This window comes from Leopardus geoffroyi, chromosome E2 (genome assembly GCF_018350155.1).
Source record: "Leopardus geoffroyi isolate Oge1 chromosome E2, O.geoffroyi_Oge1_pat1.0, whole genome shotgun sequence".
Taxonomy (NCBI): Eukaryota; Metazoa; Chordata; class Mammalia; order Carnivora; family Felidae; genus Leopardus; species Leopardus geoffroyi.
The window spans coordinates 38,104,032-38,124,820 of record NC_059335.1 but is presented as its reverse complement, the minus strand read 5'-3'; the positions used below and the strand labels follow the sequence as shown (position 1 = coordinate 38,124,820).

Genomic DNA, 20,789 nt, shown 5'->3' with positions numbered 1-20,789 from the left:
TGTTTAAAAGAGACATAGAAAATCAAATCTATATCCTTCTGTTGTATTTTCCATAGGTCAGATTTCCAAGGTATATGTTCTGAACAGTAACCTAATGGTTTTTAAAGACAAAGATACACACACACACACACACACACACACACACACACATTGGCATGGCAAAACACTCTAGATAGGAGAAGTCTTGGTAGAGATTGGATTACCATGCAAATTATAAAACAAATATCCAGTAACTATCCATTAAATATCTATGAACAGTGCTTATATTTGAACACTATATACAGTTTTGAAATTATGGAGGATAATTGGGTCATTGTGCAGATTTTAATATAATTTCCCAAATTCCAATATTTCCTCTTTTTTCAATTTATCATCATTGTTATAACTTGATTTCTCTTGTGTGCATAATTTTTATTTCCAAGGACCCGTCTTTTAGGGGCTGGTTTTTAAGCTATTTTGTTTTCTTTCAGTTATAAAAAACATCGATACTCTGATAAAAGCTATGGACTTTCCCCTCCTTTATGTGCATATATAAGTAATTTCATTCAACTTTACTTTCAAGTTGAGAAGATTGAAGCATGTGATGCTTATTCATGGTTCATCCTTTCCTTTCCCAAGTTTAAAACTCATGCTCTAATAAACAGAAGTTAGTATTTCAGGAAAGCTAATAGGCAGAGGAATGAATAGAAAACCAAAAACGATGCTGTGCTTTCCGCAGCACCTTTGATTTCGTCCCATTCAACTCACTTTCCATCACCTTCCAATTCACACCACCACAGAAAGACTTGCCAAGAAAAAAGAAAATTAAGTTTTGCCTGACAAAGTGACAGTGTTCTGTGATGGTAGATAGTATCTTGGCTATCAATGTTGAGTGTTCCTGGAACATAGATGTATATTCCAGAAGCTTTTGAAAGCACTCCAAAAGATGCAAGAGAATGCAATCCTCTCTCACCTTGTCCACACTTACAAGGAACTATGATTTCTAAGTCTTCATTTTGTTGTGTGATGTGTCAGAATAAAAGGGGACCTTTATCTCAGTAAAGCAAAGTACCTGAGCAATGAGAACAAGAATGGATGAGTGCATCCTATGCACTCTCCAAGATATTGAAGGCGTAAGCCCCAACTTAACTGAAATACATGTGCAGAATGTATGAATGTCAACAAGATTTTGAGGCAGCCTGATGTATTGGGGCAGGAAGGCACAAGTGGTTTGTTATCATATATATCTGGGATCAAATATTATATATCACATCTTTGATGTACTAGGGTTCCAATACATTTCTTCATACATACTTCTCAAGGTTATGTGAGAATTAGTGATGAGGCTAAAATATGCTGACATCATCCGTTCATTCATTCATTTTTTCATTTAGGCAATATGTATTAAATAGTTATCATGTGGTGTTCTTACAACAGTGAAGGGGGTAAAAATCCAACTCATTGTATATAATCATGCTTGGTACCTAAGAGCAAATCAATGAATAATATCTATAGAATCTTATATTGCATTTCTAATGGATCCCATGACAGTTTTATGGTTGCAAACAGATCAGATCATCCAAAATGTATCTGTTGGATGCTTGCTTTTCAAAAATTAATAATGACAGTGATACCTCAGTCATTAAATATTTTTGAAGTAAGGTAAAATAGTCTTACGTAAAGTTTAATCAACTCTGCTAATAAAAACAATATAAGTTGGGTTAAGTGTTGATGTTTTTTAATAAAACAGAAATATGATATGGCCCCATAATTCTCAAAATTTTTCTTTTTTTAGTTTCATTTCTTAGAAGGGTTATTTCATTTCAAATTAGTAATCTCAAGAAATAGAACAAAGTCTGCTCCCATAGAATTCCAAGTATGGCCTTGAAATTCATCTCCTTATCCCAACATTCCAGATATACTTTGTTTTTCTAATAAATCTATTTATCTATCTATCCATCTCCTATATATAGATATTACCTATCTACCTATCTATATCTATATAGATATATAAAATTTCAGCTTCCTTTAAAATTAATCCATAATAAATCATCAGACATTAGTTTTTTTCAATTGCATCTTAACTTTACTGGTAGAAAGGAAAAATATATAAACCGAATGTTGTATATGTACTCCTAAAAATCTGTGACCTCTCCAGAAATTTTCAATTATCTAAAAGGTAATTGACGTCATAGTAGCACACTGGGGGAATGTGTGTGGTTTTCATTTTCCAGCTAGTCAGTGTGCCTATAAAATCTGCTTATGTGGAGTTGCACTGCCTTGAATAAATCTATTCTTTTCTTTCTATTGTTTAAAGCTGAGTGTATTCAGATGTTATTACATCAGTGAAAATTTCAGCCTTTTAGATAGGGGTATCTTAACACATTTTAATAGTATAAAGTCCTTCAAGTGATTTACCGGGTGTCTACTTTTAGAGAAAATGTCTAGACAGTAGCTATCTACATTAAAATAAAATGAAGTGTCAAAAATGGTTTAAACCAAATTCTTAAGTGTAGTCAGTTCATGGGATATTTGGAAGTTGATTTAAAGATTCACCATTTCTGGGGCACCTGGGTGGCTCAGTCCATTGAGCATCTGACTTTTGGTTTCAGCTAAGGTCATGATTCCAGGTCATAGGATTGAGACCCTGTCTGGCTCTGCCTGAGCATGGGGCCTGCTTAAGATTCTCTCTCCCTCTCTCTCTCTCTCTCTCTCTGCCCCTCTCCCCTGCTTTGTGCTTTCTCTCTCGCTCTCAAATGAAATTTAAAAATAAAAAATATAAAGATTCACCATTTCATCACTATTTCCCCAACATATCAAGCACTGAGCTTGATGTTAGCTTAATAATACAAACTCCCCTAGGGGCGCCTGGGTGGCTTGGTTGGTTAAGCGTCCAACTTCGGCTCAGGTCATGATCTTATGGTCCGTGAGTTCGAGCCCCGCGTCGGGCTCTGTGCTGACGGCTCAGAGCCTGGAGCCTGTTTCGGATTCTGTGTCTCCCTCTCTGTCTGCCCTTCCCCTGTTCATGCTCTGTCTCTGTCTCAAAAATAAATAAACGTTAAAAAAAAAATAAAAAAAAATATAAACTCCCCTAATGAGTAATAATAAGAGAATTGTAAACACCAATCTTCTCCGTTGGCTGAAAACAATCCATCTCAGACTTAAGCATGCATCAGAATCACCTGGAAGACTGTTTAAAATGCCTCACCCCAAGCCTTTCTGGTTCAGTAGGCTCAAGAAATTGTATGTCTAGTTTTTGGCTTAAATACATCGTGGAAAAAAACATATTCATTGCAGGTATAATGTTTAGACCAAACTTCTGAGATATGGCATGACAGGTAATTATATTCCTTTACTTCAGGTAAGGTAAATTATTGCATCTTTTATTTTGGTCGTGGCGGCTTAACTAATGAAATAACTCATGTAGATCTACTTGCCAGCATGTATGAGTCTTTTTCATGCAGATTACTTAGAAATATTAGGAAGGGTATTATTACAGGAGCTCTATCCACTAACTACACTACAGAATGCATTTAGTCGTGAATGATTTTCACCACAGGATATCAAAAAGTCTTTTCATTTGCTCTTCTTCACTTATGCTCACACACTTTAAAAGTTAGTTTTTCAACTGGTGCACCTGGACATAGGAATACTTTTGAAACAAAATTGGGTAAATGGAGAAGGGAATACTACCTATGCTCACGGATAACTTTCCCCCTCACTGTTCTTTATAACTGCTTAGAAGAAGGTTCTTGTCAAATTCTTCCCTTAAATATGTGTACATGTAGGCTAGTCATAAAAGACTTACTTGTGTTCCCCAGATTTTCCCCTTGGATTTCCATTCTTTCATTTTTTATAAAACTGGAGGCCCAGGGCATCTCTCTGCACTTAAATGTCAGGGAAAACATGCTAGGTGTTCAAATAGAGTGAATATAATTATATTCCCATCTAATCTGATGAGGTTAGGGAACTGTTGTGGTAACATCAAAGCCATTACATTTATCATGGGGCTATGTCATGAATAAATGGTACTGACCCTAATAAAAAAAATGATAATGACAATAAGGATGATGACTGACATTCATTGAACATTTACTAGGAACCAGATACTATATTAAGAGATTCACATGAATTTATATCAATTCCCAAAACAGCCCTATGAGAAAGGCACTTTTTATTTGTCATTTTAGAATACATGGAAACTGAGTTTCAGAAAGACTAAAGTAACTCCCTCAGTGTCACAATGACGAGAAGGTAAAATTATGGCTTCTATCAAGGCTGCTCAATTTCAGAGTCTATCACTTTGATGACTATCTCACTGTCTTAATCCTGAGTTATATTTTGTGCTATTTTTTTTGTTATCTTATTACTCAAACTAAGTACACTGATAAGACATTTTACAAGATCCTTAACAAAAGGAAAACCCCTACCAGGTAAGAATATGTCCCATTTTTAAAATGGAGAAATGAAAGCTGAGAGGGGTTATTTCCTTTATGTCTTAACCTTAACGTACTGTTCATCATATAGTATGCACAAAAGTCATAGATGCTCACAGTTGTGGTTCTCACACTCATTTAGGCGATAAGTCACTAGGCAAGGATATCCTTTTCTCAGAAAGAAATGATCCATTTTTTCATCTATAATGAAATTGGTAAAGTTGAATGGGACCTAAATTCAAACAGACCTAATATATTAGGCATCATCATTATATTCTCTAAATTTCACAAACCTCACAGCATTTCCCTGTTAATTCTTCTTATGGTAAATCTGATGTTGCCTTGACTGTCATGCTTTACAGGCGTTTTTTTTTTTTTTGTAGAAATTATGTCATAGTTATTTACAATGGTAGTGTAAGCTATCATTTTTACTACATTAACTACTGCCCGGTGTTTCATATTGAAGTGATTAATATCACAGAATCATTAATATGAATTATTAAGCTGATTCTCTGACATCCTAAGAAACAACTTAGCACTAAGTTAATGCAGCTTTGCAAATGAAATAAGCACATTCAACCGGCACCAATTCCAAGTGTGTGTATCTATCCAAACAGCTCTGCACAGTGGTAATTCTCCTAATCCCTATAATTTATTCATCTCAGGATACACTCCAAAGCATTGTTTGCATGTGTTATCCACTAGCTTTAAAAACAGTATTCATTATTGGGAGGGAACAGATGCAACTCCTCAGAAAGGTTTGTTGCAGTGATGTTTGTGCCGAGGAACATTCTATTTGGCAAACATATGTAACCTGATAAGCAAAATAAAAGAGGAGTTTTGAGGATTCAAGATTTAAGTTCTTTACTTCCACGATCCTCCCAAGAGCCACACTACAATCACTGTAACAATTCCAAATCTCATTCTAGATGCCCGTGTATATTCAAATTGGAAAGAAACCTGTAATTACCCAGTGGAATTTTCAAATACCCTTAAATTTGCTACTTTGAGCCACAGACACCAAATGGACACAAATGAACATTAATGTTCATCAATTTATCAAAGCTGAGGTTTTAAAGTGATAAATGTTTCTCCTTGTTCTTGGCACAAACCATCCACAGCAACTCAGAAAAGTGAAAAAAAAAATCGTTGGACCCAATATCAGTCAACTAAAAGATGTCACTCAGCTTTTAAAGGCAGTATAAGCCCTCTGATGTCATCAATGATGCTGACGTCGAGTTTTATGTTACAGGTCATTCAAACAGTGAGTGCCATGGACAAAGATGATCCCAAAAATGGACATTATTTCTTATACAGTCTTCTTCCAGAAATGGTCAACAATCCGAATTTTACCATCAAGAAAAATGAAGGTAAATCTATTAGCCTTATGAAACAGGGTGGAACATAAATTGGAAAATAGGATGTGATTTCATAATTTGACTGAAAATATCAATAAAATAATTTTTGCTCACCCATGAGCAATTGAAACTTAGCTTATCAGCCTAATGGCTTGGTAATTACATCACTTCTTCCTTCCAATATTGAAACAATAGATAAGAAAGCTGTTAATGTGAAAGTTAATTTTATCCCAGGGAATACCTCAATCACCTTACTTTGAAGAATGAACAGTAAGATTTAACCCCTGGGAAAGTTCCAGGAATTTTGAGATACTGAGATATCTGTTAGAGAAGGAACTGGCTTATACTTCACAGTTGCTAAGTTTTAATTGAATGTTTACCAAGTCTTTAGGGAAAGCCTATCCTAATTTTGCCTGGTTTGTGGGTACACATTAGAGGTATTTGTTTAAGCCTGTACCAACTTTGATAATAGCAATTGGATCAGGAAATCCTTCTTGAAGGACACTCCTTATCAGTATTATTGTGGAGGTAATATAAACTGATTTTATTGTTAAGTCTTTCACTCATGGAGAACATTTAATCCATTTCATTATTTCTTGAGAACTAAGTTTGGATTACTGTTTTCCCTAACTATTATCTATTACATACGAAGGTTACAGATCTATTTTTTTAAGTCCATCTCATCTGTACATTTTTGTTTCCTAATCTGCTGTATATGTAACAAGCATTTTTTGCTGTTGATTTTGGCTCAGGTATATTTAAAACTTAGTTTTGGCTGTTTTGGAATGATTAGCAAAATAAATGTATAGTCTTAAGCTGTTTTCTGGCTTTACTGTAGGCATTTGTTTGGATTTCTGAATGGTCTCTATAAAAACTATACTCAGAAGAGTCAAATTTAGTTGATGACATTTGGGTAATTTGCTATGTTGTGTTTCAAGGAGGGAGTGAATTTTGACGACATTTCCTTCATGAAATAAAACATTTTATGGCTCTTGTTAAGTATATTATGGCCCTACCTTTTAACATGATGCTCCTTACTTAGTTCTTTGGGGATGCTTTGATAAATGTAAGTGCAACACCAAAAATGAAATGGAGAAGTCCTTATACAGATATTCCTCGTTTAGCTGGCCTTCACTATTATAAACACGAAGGAGACGAAATCCTGTTCTTTGTCCTTAGTAATGGAGTACTCCTTTGTTAACCTTCCCTAATTAGGAACTGTAATCCATGTACATTGTCTTTGTTTTTCAGTTATCAAGATTTCTTTTTTATGAAAGTCACATGAATATGGCTAAGATGAAAGCCAAACAGAAATCCCAAGCTGAGCTAAAAGTCTGTGTATGCGTGTGGTCCATGCTCACTTTGATTGTGAGCTAATAGGTATCAGTCATTATTTTTGCATATGAAATGCCCTCCATTTAAAAATTCTCTGTGAAGAAATATTTTCCCATCCCAAAGGTTTTGAGCTTTTTGGCATATTCTGGGCATGCAATTTCAAGATATGCCTGTCATATAAGTACAGCCTGTCAAAGGCACCACATAAACATATTGCAAAGGAATGAGAGGCTGTTTGGGGTGCCAAGGAAAGTGCAGTTTCGTACTGTATTTGTACCCTAAATCTTTTAAAGAGGGGATTTTGGTCTGACAGTGAATGAATTTCATGTGTTTTCTCTGAATTTTGGAGGCACTAAGAAGTCAAATTTGCACAATTAAGTAACCTCTTTCACCCTATCACACATTTCAATAAGCCCTTTAACAGAATATTTTAAAAGCATGTATATTATATGTTTTACTTTGAAACTAGAACATGGAAGTTACACTTTTTATTTATGTCACAGAATTGTGTGTGTGTGAAATAACTGAAAAAAATTTTACAAAGATTCCAGGTGTTATAAATATTTTGTGCAAAGACCACTCTATGCTACAATGGTTCCATTTAAATTGTGCGTTTATTTTGCCAAAAGTGACCATCTAATTTATTTTTCCAATTGGGGCATTTTTTAAAGTGAAAGGGGTTGCTATTTATATTTGTTCCTGAAAAAAAAAAAAAAAAAAAAAAAAAAAAAAACAAACATAAACCAGGATTCTATTGTGGAAATCAGGATATATGTTCACTGTGATTTTGGATTTAGGATCCAATATTCAACTTCTCCGTAGAGTAAATCATGAGCTCACTAGTTTTTCGAATAGATATGTATAATTTATACTCTATCTTCCTTTTCCTAGATCAGAAATTCACAAGTTTTGCTATATAGACCACCACCTTATTGGCATCTGGATAGTTACTATAAAAATAGGGTTGGGGGAGATGGTCCCTTCTTCACATGTAGAAAAAATCAAAGTAATGGAAAAAAAGTTGTCAGATTTAAAATTATGGAAATAAATAAGTAAATAGATAAATCAGTATTTTGTTAGCCTATTACCCATTCCCTGTTAATGATAAGACAGTACAAGCACAATTGAAAAATTCAAATACTAGACATTATTTATTTTTAAACTATGGTATATTTTATGTTTTAAGATGGAGAAAATCAAATGGCATAATCATATTTAGGATTGTTTTTTTTCTTCATAAAATGGACTTTAAAATGGTCATTAACTGATGTTTCTCCACTGATAGTGTCACGATTTATGAGTCCCAGCCCAACAGATGAAGGTTAATATTTTGAGAGATCTAGTATATCCAAATTTATAATTGATGGCCAGATGATTTCCTTATTTAATCAGATATTTATGGGTGATGGTTTTAGTATTTCACATTTTCTAAGGAAATTGTAGCCACGTCTTTCAACTTGAAGTTAATGTGACCTTTCCCCTCCCTTGTATAGATTGGTTCTTCTGCAATTTTCAGCTGACTAATTCATAATCAAAGACAAAAAAAGATCAAAATTAGCTGTCTCCTATCTCCTACAACAGTTGGGTGATTCCACAAATAATTCTCTTTCTGAATATATGAGATTCATATTTCATCCAGATTAGGAAAACAACTTTAAATACCCATAAAGGTGAAAGCAAACATCAAAAATATGATGAGTCACATCATATATGTATCACATATATACACCGATCATAGCACCTCACATTGTCTAAATAATATGGCCCAGACATTGGTTTCCCCATCTTCCAGTTGGGTGAATTTAGAAACAAATAGAGTTTTTTGCTGACACATTGCAGTATTGGCCTCCATTCTAACCATGAAAATGGAAGATACTCAACAATTCAATATAACAAGACATGGAAGATAAATGGACCTTTCACAGATACAGAAATATCTTGGTTGCAGAAAATTTCAGGTCTGCCAGGATCATGGTCTTCTCCAGCCTGCACATGGTAGTTAAAAGATTTGATTGGAATTGCAGAAAGCAGTCTGGAAAAATGGGAGTCTTCATGTTTTGTACTAAAATATTTGAATCCTGTGTATACAGAAATGAGGAAAACCACAAACAGGACAGTATAAAAAGAAAAGAAGCAGACAATAAACTTGGCCTTAATTACACTTTGGTTAGGCTTCAGAAAAGACAGCAGGGGAACCAGAGTACCTGATGATACTAACATTTGTTTCTCTTCTTGGTATTTCCTTTTCAAAATCCTACTGATAAGCACCTCACTCCCCAGGTATAATTGCGATAATTAATTTGGATAATGTTGATGCTGACTGGAGCTTTGGATAAATGCACCTGGTAATCTCAATGTCCAAAACATGGTTCCCTGTTTAGAATGCATTTCATGCTTTGTTTTGTGGGGTTTCCATCTCAATTGATTGACTGGTTTCAAGCAATATGTGTTTTATGTCTTTTTATCCTCTAGAAGCACCCCTTGTAAGAATACAGACTACAGGCTGATAATTTTAAGCCATACTTTCCTCATCTGTAATACCAGGATAACAATACCTATTCACCCCACAAGTGTGCTGTGATAGATATGTGTAACCAAGGTCTTAGACAGCTCTTAGCACAATGTCTGGCGCATAAAACAAAAAACAAAAACAAAAAAACAAAACAAAAAACAAAAAACCTTCATCAGTAAATGGGACAAGATCCTTATAAGATTAATCTGTTAATTCTTAAATTCCTATGCTATGTCCCATCTCCTCTGACTTATCATTCTCAACCAGCCCCTTGGCAGCTTTAACTCTGTTAATTTTCGAATATTGTACAGTAATTGTGAAAGTGGCCTCATTGGTAGTTGTGAAAACCTTCATCCTTACTAGAACACATTACGAGAAATCTGCTTAGTAATGTATTGCAATCTAAATGATATAATAAAAAGATAAAAGAAAAAAAAAAGGAGTAGGAGGAGGAGAAGGTAGGGAAATAATTAAAATATTTACCAGCCTTGGAAATAGCTGCAGGGTTCTTGGACCTGTTTTTGAATTATGAAGGCTTTTCTTTCTTTCTCCTGTGCCAGAATGAAACTCAGCTTTCTCCACACAATAGCTGACCCCATCTTCCAACTTGATGGGATTACTTTTCATTTTAGCATATCAAGTTGTTTTAAATACCCACAACCTCCTAACACAAATACCCTGTGGAATCATTTTGCACAGGCTGGAAGATTAAAGGCAACATTCCTTTGCTTTTTTGAAGAATGTCAACTTATCTCATGTTCCTCTCACCGCAAAACTGAAATTTGCTGCCTAAAGGTGTAAGTGGATTTCCCTGATCCCAGGCCAGCCAGAGCTGGCCCTCTGTCCCCCATCTTTACTCAGGCTGAATCCTCACACATGCCTCTGCTGTATTCAGAACGGAGGCGTTGAGACAAACAGAGGCCCTCCTCTTTCTCCTCAAGCCACTTGTACCCCCATCCAGGCAGAACTGGACTTGAAAGGTCTTCCTGAAGATCCAGAGCAAAGAGGGCCCCTTTGTAATACAGGTGTCCTTTTCTGGCCACCTCAGGCCCTCATGGAATTCTTCCATTACCTCAGGCTGCTTTGAAGCTAAGATAGGACTTTCCAAAATAACATCTTTCCTCATGTGGCCTTTACGAAAGCCTCCGTCCCTCAGCCACTGCAGATCCATTCTTAACAGGTTTCCCAGGCAACCATACCTAAGCAACAAGTGAAAACCCTGTGCTTGTATGAGTGTGATAATGAATACCTATATATGCATGTTTGCAGTATGGGGACCCTGTCTATGCTGCTCACAGAGAGGAATTTTCCACAGCACTTACACAGCACCAAACATTGACAGAGGTCTTTTCCATATAAGGTATCGGTTCTGATCCACATGAAGCATGGTACTTCTTGTCAATGTTGAATGGTAAAAGGTAGTACTCAATTTGCATGAAACAGGAGGCCCAACTGGGATCCCAAATATGCAGAACAGCATTATGCATACATGATCCAAAAGGCTTCTGCTTCAGTAATTCATAATTTATTGTTTATGCTTCTAGCAATGTTCCGTTGATAAAAAGCCATTTATGTTTCATTTTGTCGTCTAAACTGTAATTAAGGATGATGTGCAAACTCAGAAAAATAGATAACAGATCTCTACTTCCACTTTCCAAGTTGCATATGATTGTAGAGTTGGGTTCAGAAAACTAGATTTTCTTTTCTTAAGTAGTTTTAATAAAATTCTTGTTATTTTGTATAATCTCCATATCTTTTTGGTTTGTTTTTCTCTTTTAAATCATAACACAAGAGTGCTTTCAGAAGTTGAGAATTTCCTCTGCATATACTGAAAATCCTAAAAGTTTTGCTCTACTCAGAGATAGCACTGCTCCGTATCTGTTCTTTAGTGTATATTGTGGGAGACAATTGAATTCTGAGATTACTGACTACCAGGAATATAATTTAGATACACAGCATAGACTCACATGTGTGGTTGTCCACATGCTATTCAAAGTTATAAATTGATTAAGAGTGTCATAGTTTGCTAAATCATATCTGATCTGGATAGAGCATTCTAATTCAAAAAAAATAATTTTAATGTTTATGTACTTTATTTATTTTGAGAGACAGCATAAGATGGGGAGGGGCAGAGACAGGGGGGAGAGAGAGAGAATCCCAGGCTCGTACCCACAAACTGTGAGATCATGACCTGAGCCGAAATCAAGAGTCAGACATTTAACCTGCTAAACCACCCAGGCATCCCTCTAATTCTGAAAATTTTTGAAAGAGAAAAACCAAGAGATAAATTGTACATGCTTAGTTATCTTAAAGCTATTGTAGTTACCTTAAAGATCCCTTAGGACAAATAATCTTTTTATTGAGAATTTGCTTTCTGAAACTTTTACTTCAAAAGAAAAAATAGAAAATAAGGAAATCAATCGAACATCAAGAGGAGTAGAGAGAATTACTCAGAGAAATGTTTTTTATTTATCAAATCTTGTTTGGACCACTTTCTTGTTTGTGCCATTAAAAAATAATGCTATTTACTAATTTAGAATCTGTTTACAAGCATAAACATATGTTTTGGGATTTCGTGGGTGCCAGATAAACATGACTGTCCTTTTGGTAAGCACAAGCAAATATTAAAATTGAATGTGGAAACAAAATGAGCTGTCAGTCGATGCAAATTCTCCTTTTCTAAAAAAGTATTAAATGTAGCTGACAATCATTTTATCTCCCTTCAGCATAGAAGTTTGAATTAATTTTGAGCACTTTATAGATACAACATTAGGTATACGTGACATTCTATCTAGGGATGTGACCTGAATAACACATATCATGTGCTTTGCATCCCTTGGTTTATTAAAGTGGATACAGAAAGCAGAGAAAAAATTTGGAAACAGTAAAGGGGGCACTCATGTAAACATTTTTAAAGTTGACTTGGGGTGAAGTAGAATGAATAGTAAAAGAGAGACCCTGTGGAATATATAAAGCACGAGCTTCATAGTTAAGAGTATTTAGCTTTGAATCCTAGCTTTTTTGATTATGATCTGTGAGAACTTCCACAAATAGATGAATAATCTCGAACCTTTATCTATAAAATGGAAATAATTATTACCCATATGTTGTTTTGAATAAGAAAATAGTGATTTAATTGTTAAAAATGTGCGAAGTTCAGTGTCTGATAAATTGAAGGTACTCACTCAATAAATATTAATTTCCTTTCCTTATTTCCCTTCTTTTTCTACAATTGTATGAGCCTCCTGAATCTCTCAGCCCACTGCAACAAACCCGCACCCACACCCAATGGAACAAACAAAAATATGAATAAGGAAACTAAAATAAGGCATTTGGATGGTAACTAATGATAAGCTATTTAACTGCCCCTTATTTGAGTGGCCAGTGATTGACCATGTCTGTAAACATCAGCCATAAGTAAAGCAAAGGGAGAGGAGAAATGGTGAAGATGAATTTTGGGGTAACTGAAATTTTTCTTTGAATACAATCCTCATTACCATAACATAATAGATAAAAAAAAAAAAGGAGTACTTACAAATTGTAGGTGTCCATAGAGCTGAGTTTTCTCTCTCTAGATCCAACTGCATACAACTCTGTATACTGGCAAATGGAACATTTGAGAGTTGATAGAATGATAGATTGTTTTATCTTGGAGCACCTTAGTAAAAAAGAAAAAGAAAAAGAAAAAAGAAAAGAAAATACAGATTAGGAAGATCTTAAATATTCAATATGGAATGTCAAATATATTTTAAAAACTCAGTGATAGTGTACATTTAAAAAAGGCAATGATGAAGAATGTCTCTCTCCCCAATTTTATTATCCACCACTCTCTCCCTTCTACCTTGTTCTTACCTCTATATTCCTTATGCATCCTTGAACATGCAAAACCAATGATGCTTTTTAAATGCACTCTCCCTTCCCTTTATCTGGAATACACATCTACTGCTCCCTCCATTTTCTATCTAGCTAATTTCCAATCATTCATAAGAATTCAGGTTACCCCCATCTGTGAGCAGAACAAGGGAATGTTTAACAGTTGCTGTAAGTTTTTTTTTTTTTCCTTTGCTTTTCTCTGCAGGACAGTGTGGTAACTGCTAGGGCAGGCACATGAGTCAAAGAATGTCTCCCCCATTATCCTCTGAGGTTATGAATAAGAGAGTATATCTTTATTCACTCATTCATTCAATACCTATTTATTTAGTGTCTACCATGTGCTAGGCACTGCCTTGGAATTGAAAACAAGCCAGGGAATTAAATAGGCATTGTTTTGGTCCTCCTGTACAGTGTATTTTTGTTCTCACAACTCAATCTTATACTAATTTGAATTCACAGAAAGGAAGGCTATAATCTAACATGGATTTTTGTCATAGAGTGGAGAAATTCACAGGCTAGGCTGCAAAATACTATGATTTGGGAAGGAAAGATCACACATTCTAACTTCTATACTGTCATAAACAAAGGTCCCTCTTAGACCTCACCCAACTTGTAAAACTGGCCCTACATAAAAAAGAGTTTTCATCTTTACAAAGCATTGTGATGATCAAGGTGGTGATATACATCCATAGTCGTGGATAGTGAATTCTCCCTGTGAGTTTCAGATTTGTGCCCTCACTATGTCTGCACTCAGACAAGTTGAACCACATTACTCAATGTGCTTCTGACTACAGTCAGATCATGTTGGGGAGTTCTTTTCAAATTTAAGGTGATCCCTAGGCATCACTGTAATTTATGCGGCAGCACTGCCCCTGAATGGGGGCTGATGATTCCATTTTTGCATGTTTATGAGAATCCATTATAGTTTTGATCCAAGCTTCATTAGATATAGTTTATGTCTTTTCCAGTTCCTATGCATTGTTGGTTCAAATACCTGTCAGTGACCAGGTTTTAGCTAAATTTCAGTGTTTAATGTTTACTGAGGTCTTCTGGCAACTACAGGATGGTATTGTGCTGATTTTTGGACATGGCATTGGGTTCATTTTTCTATGTGTTCCCTAAAGAGCCACCAGAATGAATGTACTGATGCACTTCATAGAGAAATATAGTAATTTTTGTTCTTGGACCTTTATGGGTCACCCATTGCCTTTCCTTTCAGCCTAGTAGATAGCTTACTCGAATTTTCTCTATTGTTTGAGTAGATCATTCTCAGCCTTTTGATGGCTGTTTATCTTAGGGCAGTCTGAGAAAAAAGCGATATTGTCCCTGGTATGCTGAGCACAATCTTCTTTCTCTGAGTTTCATGCTTTCACTTGGCTAGACTGTCATTTCTCATTCCATCAAGGTCACACTGTGATGTACTTTTCCGAGGACTTCAGTTTCTTCTCCTACAAAATGAATGGGTTAGTGCTGAGGAGCTAAGAATTCACGTACCCTAATATACTGAGAGTGCAAACATGTGCTATTTGGAGAAATATCACAGACTTGGAAATCAGACAAATTCCGCATCCACCAATTAATGAAGATGTGACTTTGGATAGAGCTTTTAACTTTCTGTAACAGACTGTGTTTGATAATGTTAAAATAAAATTGCTGTGATGAACAAATGAAAGGATATATGATAAGTGCCAAGGGCAGTACCTAGAACTTATGTGATGTTCTGTGTACTTTGTCTTCTTCATTAACCTTCAAAAGAAATAATGCACATGCAAGTCATCTTTATACCAGAAATTATTATACCAAATTTCATTCATACTAAAATACTAGATAGTATTATTAAAAGATATGCCTCTGCAATATTACAGGTTCTCTTTCTCAGTATGTTAGGGCAGAATTCTGGACATATTAAAGAATTAAACCATTCCCATATATCAAAAGAACTCAATAAACATATGACACATGGTTCTAATAGCTCGGAATTTGGTAGTCTTGCTTATCTTCTAAGGGTGGAGAAAGAAAATATAAGTGTTCTATGAAGATATTTAATTACTGGATTGGTATTGATTTATCAGGAAGGTCTCTCAAAAAAGTAGAGCTTAAATAAAGTTTTGCAGAAATGAATATACTGTTATGTGCAGAGGGTGCTAATCACAGTTAAGGGAGAATGGTCAGATATACAAGGAATTTACTTTAAGGAACAATAAGGAAAGGCCAAAAATGTGTTTAAAGATAGATGCAATGAAACATTTTGTGGAGATCCATGAACTTTATTCTCAGAAGACTTTGCATGGTTCACAAAAGGACATTAATGGTGTCGCTCCTAGTATTTTAAGTATGTCTGCATAGATTCTTGATGTTTTTCATAGAATAACAAATGTGTCCTACACATTTGGGAGGTTTTAAGACAGACAGACACACACGCACATGCACACACACGCGCACACACACACACACACACACACACACACACGTTTCTAGTGGGGCTGGGAAATGAATTGATATAAACACACACGATATATACCAGTAATATATATATGAAAAAGGTCCCTCAGTGCATATTTTCGTATCTTAAAAATAAAAAAAAAAATAATATCTTGGCTCATGTTCTGAAACATGAAGTTGACATCAGTTGATAAGAAACTTCCCTTTCTTCTAAATGTCATTGGGCAAATGTTCAACAAAGAAGGTTTTAGAGTGGTTAGGAGAAAATTATCTAAAATTATTTTTTCCCAAAGTAAAATGGATAAAATGTACACACGTTCACATTTTGATTGTGTAGGGAGAAACAAGAAGAAAATCTATGCCCCTATATTAATTCTGGTATAGCCTTTCTGTCTTTCTAAAATATGTATGTATTCCAAAGCTGATGCTTAATTTTACAAGAAGTTATTTTTGAGAAACAATCTAACATTGCATAGAAATATGATTGCTTATAAAATATATTTAATTGGGAAACATAAAAAAAGATTATACACATTAGATTATAATTCTACACATTAGATGCTTACATCTCTGGTGAGAATTTTATTTAAAAGTCCTGCAGTTATTGTAAGATAAATCTGTACTCTATTACTCTGCATGGGTTATATATCAAATTGCAAGAAAAAAACAATGGTAAAGTTTTTTTGAGTTTTTTGAGTTGTTTCATATCATTTCCATGATATACGTATCTATCCATCGATCTCTAAACGTACACATTCAGGTTGAGCATTATCATTGCCATTTTACAGATGGGAAACTGAAGCTCAGCTGTGTTAATTGAATAGGCACAGAATGAGGCTACCAAGCTGGGAAATCTGCAGTCTTACAAGGAGCACTTACTGCCTCTCAAAGCCTTGCACTTTTACTCCTAGAACATTTGCTCAGCAAAACTGCTGATATTTTATTTAGAGTTTTCAAACACTTGTGATTCTTTTTCTCAAAATATAGAAGGCTAGAAACTATTAACTAAGCCTTAGAGAGGACCATCACAGTATTAGTTGGGTAAAACTTGGCAACTCTAATCTGATGCCTTAAAAACTTTAATATCACCAAATATACAATATTGTTAAAGAGATACACCGTTAATTTATGTCCAATTAAGAAAAACAGCATTCCATTAAAAAGCTGACAATACAACATGCCCTTAACTAAAAGACATACCCTTATTTCATAGGTATTAAAACATATATGTGTATATATGTGTGTGTATATGTATATATATATATATATATATATATACATACATATATATATGTATATGTATGTCATATACACACATATATGTTAGAATCAATAAAATACAGTATTTCATATAACAAGTCTGAAGGAGAACTGGAGGGAAAAAAACCAAGAACTTAGGTATAAAAATAGTGCTGGGTGCAACGTTTAGGTAATCTAGATCAACATTCCACTGAAATTAGAGTATAGACAAACTGTGAAGGCTATTTTAAAGAAGCACATTTCTAAAGGCAGTCATTGTTTTTATTATATCACTCACTTGCTTAATCCCTTCATAGAATGCCTCTCAAAATAAGCCAAGGGCCATTAAAGGAATTGCGTATTCATTTCTCTCAAAAGCACAATTTCCAAGGTTGGAATTGCAGTGTGGGAATTTAAAATCCAAGTCTTGGCTATGCAAGCTGTTCCTGGAAATGCATTATTGGGGTACGTGCTGGGTCTTGTTTATAAATATAGAACATGGAGCTTTTGCATCATAAATTTCTCTTATCAGGGCCCTTCCTCTTTAGAAAGGTGATGGTAACATAAAAGTGTCAGAGAACAGAAAAGTGGCAAGAGTTTTTATATCATAATTCAACGGGACCAAATAGCAAAATTGGTGGGACCTTAAAGAAAAAAGAAGGAAGCAGACATCAGGTGAGGATGGGCTGTAAGGGATTAAGCTAGCTATATAAAACCTACCCTGAAATGCATTCTAGACCTCAATATGCTAACTGCAAAGAGGAATAGGGATAGTCAAATTAGTAAGGCTGGTATAGCAGCAGGAATTTCAAAAAAAAGTTAAAAGAAAAAAAAAAAGAAAAAAAAATCTCACTGCTAGGGACAGAGATGTTCCTATCCAGGACTCTCCTTAAGAGTAGTAGCCAGGGAAGGTGCTTATTAGATGACCTACATATGGCTCTGTCAAAGGGCAACAATGACAACAAAGTAAGATTCAGGGAAGTTATCAGTATTTTTAGGAGATCTAGTGAAACAGGAAACCAAGGCCAAGAACAGATAAAGTTCATTATGTGCTAAGTAATCCCTGGATCCCTGAAAACTCCACTCTTTAAGGTCCATGAATGCTGGGCTCACAGAAGCCCATTCACATTGCAGGGGATCTGAGCCTCCGTACAACATGCATCAGTTTGTTCTCCTAGAGGACAGAGAGGGGAAACAAAGTTACAATGTGAAGAAAATTATGGGGGAGGAGGAAGCATGGGCTCTCACAACTGTGATTCTGTTATGCTTGATCCCACGCGATTCTTGTCCTCCTCCAGCTACTAAAATATAATATATATAAAACATAAAATATATAAAATACAAAATATTCTTAGAGGTAACAGTGACGAAAGTGAGCAATGACAAAGACAATCACACACAGTGGGAAGCCAACTCCCACAGGTTGAGTACAGACTAAGCTCCATCACTTGCGAGCTGATCTTTGATGAGCTATTGCATTTCTCAGCCTGAATCTTCTCTTAAAATGGATACATCCAGGCATTACTTACAGCATTGTGAGGAGTTTTTTTGTTTTTTTTTTTTTAATTTTTTTTTAACGTTTATTTATTTTTGAGACAGAGAGAGACAGAGCACGAAGGGGGGAGGGGCAGAGAGAGAAGGAGACACAGAATCGGAAGCAGGCTCCAGGCTCTGAGCCATCAGCCCAGAGCCTGACGCGGGGCTCGAACTCACGGACCGCAAGATCGTGACCTGAGCTGAAGTCGGACGCTTAACCCACTGTGCCACCCAGGCGCCCCATGAGGAGTTTTTAAAGATTATGCAAACTTAGAGTACAATACATGGGATCAAAGGGAGGATCAATAAATGGTGGCTGTGGTTAAAGAACATAAGAGGCTGGTGAATGAAAGTATTCATTTAAGGTACCTTCACACAAAAGAGTTCATGAAAAGCTTACCTGTCAAGTCTTAGACAGAAAAAACTAGGTGGAGAGAGTACATGTACTTATTAAGACTTATTTGCTTGCAGACAACCCCACTCAAACTACCCTCGCTATAAAGGTAAATTGGCCCAAATAACAGAAAGTCTAGAGTTTATATGGCTTCTCTAATGATGAGACCCAGGTGCCCCAAAGCCTGTCTTTCCCTACAACTTCCTCTACTTTCTTTCTGTGTGTTATCTTGCCTTCCCTGCACAGTCTCTTTAAAGAGAAGGAAACAAAACTTGCTGAAGGATCAGGGCTATACATATCTCACAGCCTGGTATTTCTGGAGGAGAGATCCTCTTTTTCCTGGGTTGCCTATGTATCAACTCCTGGTTAAAACATCCGTGTATGGCCTAAGAGATGCTCATGTGACTGAACTGAGCCATTCTCTGTATTCATGGACATGAAATATGCTCAGGGCTGTTGTGAACAGTTTTGTGAGCTGTTCCCTGTCCAACGCCCTTGGCCCTGGGGTAAGCAGCAATTGAAAACCAGCCCATTTTCCCCATGAGAAATTATGACCCCAGGGAGTCTTCTTTCTCTATTCTCAGAAAGGCCTGATTTCATTTCAAGCCCTTGAACCCTTTAAGGTTGCAGCTGCCCAAAGGTGAATCCATCCCTTAATTCACACAAATTCAACCTTACGCTGGCAGCAGCCTGAGATCTCTGATGGGTCAGCCTGGGTAAGTCCCCACTTTCATGGAGGCAAGCCACTTGATTGACAGCTTTGTCACACTCCAAAGAAATACTGGAAGGTCAGTTTTAAAAAAAGAGATAGGTTGGAAGAATAAAGAGTACAGATGGGATAAGAAGGTACAAGTCATAAATAGGCCAGTAGCATCAATGCTGTGAATGACCTCAGCAGAGGGATTCCTTCACTTCCCTTGGGAAGCTTCTTGGTAGAGCATGACTCTCCCTGTTCAGAAAGTTATGAATTGCAGCTGTCTCTTATGTGACTTACATTGCATTACATTGCAATATGTCATTGTGAGATGTGACATAATATAATGTAAGTGACAGGCAGCTAAAATTTTACAGCAAGAAAACTTTTTTTTTATATCCAGGATCTGCTATCAAATTTGATAGCAGCTATCAATCCATTTTTTTTTCTGCAGATAGATCAAAAATTTGATGTTCATGAAAAGCAGGTCATTTTGAAACATCCACAAACACTTCAGTGCCTGCACAACTCAGTTACCATAAATCAGTTAAAAAAAAATCCTAAAAGCTGCATTAGTCTTGACTCAAGTTCTGTTTTTGCCTTCCATGACTCGTGCAGATATTGTTTTAGATTTCTTTGGGATATCACTAAGAAGTTTAGTGAGTTTAGTTTTCTTTGGGATATCACTAAGAAGTGACGATCTAATAAATTATTTTAGTGCCCACATCAGACCACGTGTTTCACAACTGAGGGTGGCTTTGCAGTCCAGGAGACATTTGGCAGTGCCTGGAGCCATCACAACTAGGGAAGTGGTGGGAGATTACTGGCATCTAGTGGGTAAAGGTCAGACATGCTGCTAAACATCCTATGATACATAGGGCAGTTTCCATAAGATCATTCCATCTAATGTTTGGCAATTCCTCTGATCCCAGAGGTCACTGTTTAAGAAAATTGGCCTAAATATGGTCATGACCTAGTCCAAAGATGGCCG

General features: G+C 35.8%; 1 protein-coding gene across 5 annotated transcripts in view; it reads left to right on the top strand.

The window, feature by feature from the left end:
* LOC123579252 (cadherin-8) overlaps positions 1-20,789 on the top strand; it is a 366,323-nt gene that overhangs the window by 305,842 nt on the left and 39,692 nt on the right. For all 5 annotated transcript variants that reach the window (XM_045442964.1, XM_045442967.1, XM_045442965.1 and 2 more), the window contains one exon: positions 5,668-5,785. In XM_045442964.1, coding sequence (XP_045298920.1) covers positions 5,668-5,785 — 118 coding nt within the window. The remainder of the gene's footprint in view (positions 1-5,667; positions 5,786-20,789) is intronic.